The sequence below is a fragment of the Poecilia reticulata genome, unplaced genomic scaffold, assembly GCF_000633615.1.
Source record: "Poecilia reticulata strain Guanapo unplaced genomic scaffold, Guppy_female_1.0+MT scaffold_271, whole genome shotgun sequence".
Classification (NCBI taxonomy): Eukaryota; Metazoa; Chordata; class Actinopteri; order Cyprinodontiformes; family Poeciliidae; genus Poecilia; species Poecilia reticulata.
Genome location: NW_007615052.1, coordinates 89,665 through 94,965, shown reverse-complemented (window position 1 = coordinate 94,965; position 5,301 = coordinate 89,665). Strand labels below are relative to the sequence as shown.

At 47.9% G+C, this 5,301-nt stretch overlaps 1 protein-coding gene across 1 annotated transcript in view; it reads left to right on the top strand.

Annotated features, from left to right (window-relative positions):
* anapc2 (anaphase promoting complex subunit 2) overlaps nt 1–5,301 on the top strand; it is a 12,839-nt gene that overhangs the window by 3,470 nt on the left and 4,068 nt on the right. The window contains exons 2-10 of the mRNA XM_017303429.1: nt 669–1,012; nt 1,094–1,226; nt 1,550–1,757; nt 2,119–2,238; nt 2,321–2,438; nt 3,208–3,386; nt 3,460–3,601; nt 4,871–4,946; nt 5,019–5,222. Coding sequence (XP_017158918.1) covers nt 669–1,012; nt 1,094–1,226; nt 1,550–1,757; nt 2,119–2,238; nt 2,321–2,438; nt 3,208–3,386; nt 3,460–3,601; nt 4,871–4,946; nt 5,019–5,222 — 1,524 coding nt within the window. The remainder of the gene's footprint in view (nt 1–668; nt 1,013–1,093; nt 1,227–1,549; nt 1,758–2,118; nt 2,239–2,320; nt 2,439–3,207; nt 3,387–3,459; nt 3,602–4,870; nt 4,947–5,018; nt 5,223–5,301) is intronic.

Genomic DNA, 5,301 nt, shown 5'->3' with positions numbered 1-5,301 from the left:
GCTGGTTCTGCTCTCGCTGTTGAACCGCTGCTACGCTACAGGTAGTAATATTTCACAGACGGAGCGCCGCTTCTGCTCCACCTGGTAGTGACTCTCACACTGAACCTCAGCTTAAAGCTGCAGCATCTAACCTGTTTATGATAAAAAACATAATAATTATGTGATCGGTATCGGTGATCGGTATCGGTGATCGGCCCTCATGGGTATCGGTATCGGCAGGAAAAAACCTGATCGGCACATCTCTAATTTGTATTATTATTTTTTTGCCCCAAACTGCAGCTTGTTTTGTTTTATTCTTTATGTTTTTAATCAGGGAAAAACTATCACAACATTTTTCTCTTGAAATTAATCTTCTTACCAACAATCTGTTATAATAAGTAGAATTTTTAAACAAACTTTTACTGAGTCGCCGACTTTCCTGCACCAAAATCAGCTTTTATTTTGTATTAACGTGGCGAAATATAGAGTGTTTTCAAAGAAAGTTGATCCAAGTCCCGTTCTTATGAAACCTAAAATAATTGGAAAACTGAAACTTTCTTTTAGTTTAATAAAGTGCAAAATTCTCTTTATGTGAATTGTTTTAGTTTATCTGCTGACTGCGTCGCCTTTTTGAGTCTGTTTTCTCCAGTTATTGATTAATTGATGATGAGTTGATTAATCGTGATTAGTGGTTTCAGCTCTGTGGCCTCTGGTCTCGTTCAGGTGGGTTGGAGCAGCTGGGGGCGTGGCAGGCGGAGGGCCGCTGCGGCCTGTCGGGGCCGGGCCCCAGGGCCCTCCAGGACCGGGCCTTCACCACCATCCGGGCCCTGCTGCTCTTCTCGCCGCCCGCCGTCCTGCAGCAGCGGGTGCTGGAGTTTTACAGCCGGACCTTCTCCGTCTACATGAGCTGGGAAGGCGGGGAGGACGGCGCCGAGGCCCCCGACGGGGGGGCGTGTCCGGGCTGCGGGGCCCCGGCGCCGCTCTGCTGGTGTCTGGAGGCCCTGCAGCGGCTGCAGCAGCTCAGCCTCGTCCTGTGAGCCGCCGCCGGGGGTTCTGGGTAAGGGGCCCGGCGGCGGCGGCGGGTGTGTGACGCGGCGGTTCTGTGTGGCTGCAGGTCCCGGCTGCAGCTGCTGGAGTGGGTCAGCGCCGAGGCCGTCACGGCCATCCTGCACCGCCTCATCGAGCAGCGCATGGAGCAGCACTGCCGCGGCGAGTACGAGCGCTCCTTCCTGCTGGACTTCCAGGAGGTCAGGCGCTCCCTTCACAAAATGGCCGCCATCGCCGCGCCGCCCGTCAGACCTAACGGGTTTCTCCGAGCCGCCGTTAAACGCAACATGTTCAAACTGTAGCTGCGTTTAAATTTTCTGCTAATCTAAAACCAAAGTTCATCATTCTGTAGTAAATGGAAACGCAGCAATGATGTTGCTGCTGTCGTCATGACAACAAAAACTAGTCTGAACGTAATTACTCAGCGTTTTCTACATCACAGTTTCCGTCGTCGTGATAATTTCATTAGAAATGTTACGTTGATGCTCATGTGCTGAATCGTGTGTCGCTCTGTGTGGAGCAGTGGCTGGAGCTGGTTCTGGGTTGGCTGGGGAAGGTGTTCGCCACCAAGGGGGGCGGAGCCGCGGCGGCCGCCATGGATCCCAGCGCTCCCAGTACTCCCAGCGCCTGCGGCGGCCCGGTTCTGAAGCAGTGGCGGTGCCACATGCACCAGTTCTTCTGCAGGATCTATGTCAACATGAGGATCGAGGAACTGTTCAGCATCATCAGAGGTGAGAACGAGGTCACTTCCTGTTCATGAGTCTGGATGGTCGTCTGCTTTCAGTCCCTCCATTCAAGAATAATCCCTAATTAATTAATAATAACTAAGCCGTTCATCCCCACCAGCCGTGTTCAGACGCTTTAATAAGACTCCAGTCCGTTCGTCTAGAAAGTCCAGTTCCGGTGTGAATGCTAGTCGACCTCTGACCTCTGGTCCTCCAGACCTCGTCTGGGTTCGGTTGAAGTGAACTCTGGTTCAGTTTGAATGTGAACGCCAAGCGGACCAGAGACCTGATCAGGAGGGAAAACGGCCTAAAGGAATCTTTTGTTTTTCATTCTCATTTCTAAGCACATTTTTCCTTTCGTTCCCAGATTTCCCAGAATCCAAACCTGCCATTGAGGATCTGAACTTTTGTCTGGAGCGAACCAACCAGCGCCAGCAGCTCCTCACTTCGCTCAAATCGGCCTTCGAGAGCCGTCTGCTGCACCCAGGTCAGAGTTCACCTGCAGGATGCTCACCTCAGCAATCGGCTTCATGAAACGGTTTCCATGACGACGCCTGTTCCTCCCGCAGGCGTTCACACGTCCGACATCCTCACCGTTTACATCTCGGCCATCAAAGCTCTGCGGGAACTGGACCCGTCCATGGTGATCCTGCAGGTGGCGTGCCAGCCGATCCGGAAGTACCTGCGGTGAGTCCGGCGGCCGATCCGGTCCAGTCGGCTCGGATCGGATCAGCGGGAAAATGAGCCAGAGGCAGCGGCGTTCCGGTTAAGGAATCAGAATTTCAACATAAACGTGGCTCACGACAGTTACAAACATCATTTTAATCTTTAAACAAACAGAAATTAAATCCTTTTCCAGCTCAGAGCTGCAGGCGCCGAGTGTCTTATCAAATAAATGTTTCCGCCACGTCGATGCGAGCGAGGAGCGGCCATTTTGAAACGCCTTCAGTCACAACTGCTCCCAGTGGGAAATCCGACTTCAGAGGGAATTCCAGTTTATTTTATTTCCCAGTTTAAGCTGCAACTGGATCACAGCATGAATCCTGATCCTCGGTAAAAACAGGATTTATCTTTTATTTGGGAACATTTTCATTTTTTAAATCTGCTTCATACATAAATTTGATTTCAGTTTTTAACAGGAACATTTTTAAGTAATTTTATTTATTTAGAGAAAATGAGCCATTAAACTCATTGAGAATATTAAAATGTTTCAGTCGTTTTCATGGAATTAAGTGAAGCAAAACAGAAAATTTAAAAAGATTTATTACTTTTCATTTAAAAAAGGAGTAAAAAATGTATCGGCAACCCAAAATGCTAACGTGTGACGGCTCAGAGTTAAAAATGATTTATTTTTAACTCTTCTTGTGAGGAGTCTGCATTTATTGGACGTTTAAAATAGTTTGCTTTGCTCCAGTCTTACTCTTCAGTCGTCAGGTGAAATATTTTCTGGGCCCAGAACTCGTGAGGACACGGTGCGGCAGATCGTGGCCGGGCTGACGGGCGACGCCGAGGCCTGCTCCGACCTGGCCTCCGAGCTCTCCAGGGGCGACCCCGTGACCCTGGAGATGCAGGACAGCGACGACGAGGCCAACGACCCCGAGGACTGGGCTCCGGATCCCACCGACGCCGTTCCCGGTCAGTGAACGCATCGCCGCCAACGGCGGGGGAACCGGGCGGGTTTCACTGAGTTCTGCCTCCACGTTTCTAGACAAACTGGGCTCCAAGCGGCGCTCGTCCGACATCATCAGCCTGCTGGTCAGCATCTACGGCAGCAAGGAAATCTTCATCGACGAGTACAGAACCGTTCTGGCCGACCGACTGCTGCACCAGCTCAACTACAACACGGCCAGGTGGGCCCGGCAGAACCGAGACGGAACCGACGGGGCAGCAGGTTTTACCAATTTGGAGGAAAAAAACGCCTCAGGATGGCAGAAATCATATTTACTGAAATTATTTAGGAGTTTTTTTAATGGTTGAAGTGGAAAATTAACTTTTGCACTAAAATAGTCTACATATTTTGAACCATATATTTTCTTCATCTGGTATTTCCTTTTGTTTCAAAATGGCTGCCATGTTTATGAAGGACAGTCGATGTTTGCATTAAAATTGGTAATATTATTAGTGAGGAGCTGAACAAAAGCTAGGCTCACTAGCCACTAATTCACCAACAAGAGTCTTAGCTGCTAATGCTAAACATAGAAAACAATTGTGGAAGCTAATGCTAACTGCTACATAAAATACAGAGGAAGCTTCTAAAGCAAAGCACTTTGAAATGCCTTGTTGCTGAAAATGTGCTATAAAAACAAAATTACCTTCTAAACACAAATAAATTAGCAGCAGCTAATTCTGGACTGATAAACATAAGAAAACAGTGGAAACAATTACTAAAAGATTTTCCAAAAAAATTAGCAGAAGCTAACAGTAAAACGCTAAACAGTTAAAAAAATTAACGTCAACTACTAACTACTAAAATACAACAATTCGCGGAGATTAACACTAAACTGGTAAACAAAACAGAAAAATTAACAAAAGCGAATCCTAAACTGATAAAAAATAGTGAAACTTGCTAAACATTTTCCAAAAATGTATCAGAAGCTAACAATAAAACGCTACGCAGTTAAAAAAATTAAACTAACCTTACACTGCTGAACACATTAAGAGTAACTGGAAGCTAACGCCAAGACGCTAAACACACAAGAAAATTAGCAGAAGCTGCTGCTAACCATTGAGACGACGGCGTCTTCATCTCCTTCCTGTTGGCGACTCGCAAACAGCAAAATCCTGAGTTTCTGATATATTATTACATATATAACATATTATTACTTTAAAGTTTTAAATATGATGACCAAAGTGAAAAATTGTGCATAAAGTTCATCCAAGTCATGAAAATTGGTAACATTTTCAGTCAATAACAGGTTTAAAAAGCTTCAAAATGGCAGCCATTTTAAAAATGGCAGCCATTTTAAAAATGGTGGCCATTTTTAAATGTAAATGGCTAATGGGAAATATGGGAAACACACAGCCTGGATTTCGATGCTGAATGGTTCCGACAGTAACATTTGGTGCTTGGTCCAGGGCTGCGTTTCCTCTCTGACCTTTGACCCTTCGTTCCTCTTCAGGGAGATTCGTAACGTGGAGCTGCTGAAGCTGCGCTTCGGAGAGTCTCACATGCATTACTGCGAAGTCATGCTGAAGGTCGGCCCCTCGTTTAGTCACCGACGCTCCCTGAACGCCTCGCCGTGGTTTAATGTGTCTGTCGCTGCGCAGGACATGGCCGACTCTCGCAGGATCAACAGCCACATCCGCGAGGAAGAGTCGAAGCTGAGCGAGGAAGAGCAGCCGCCGCTGGCGCTGTCCGCCATCGTCCTGTCGTCGGAGTTCTGGCCCACGCTGAAGGAGGAGAAGCTGGAGCTGCCGGCCGCCGTGTGCCACGCCATGGAGGCGTACACAAGGCGCTACGAGAAGCTCAAGGTGAAACGTCCGCCGCTTTCGCCTGACGGTTAACTTCCTGACGGTTAGCCTCCTGAAGGTTAGCCTCTTGACGGTTAGC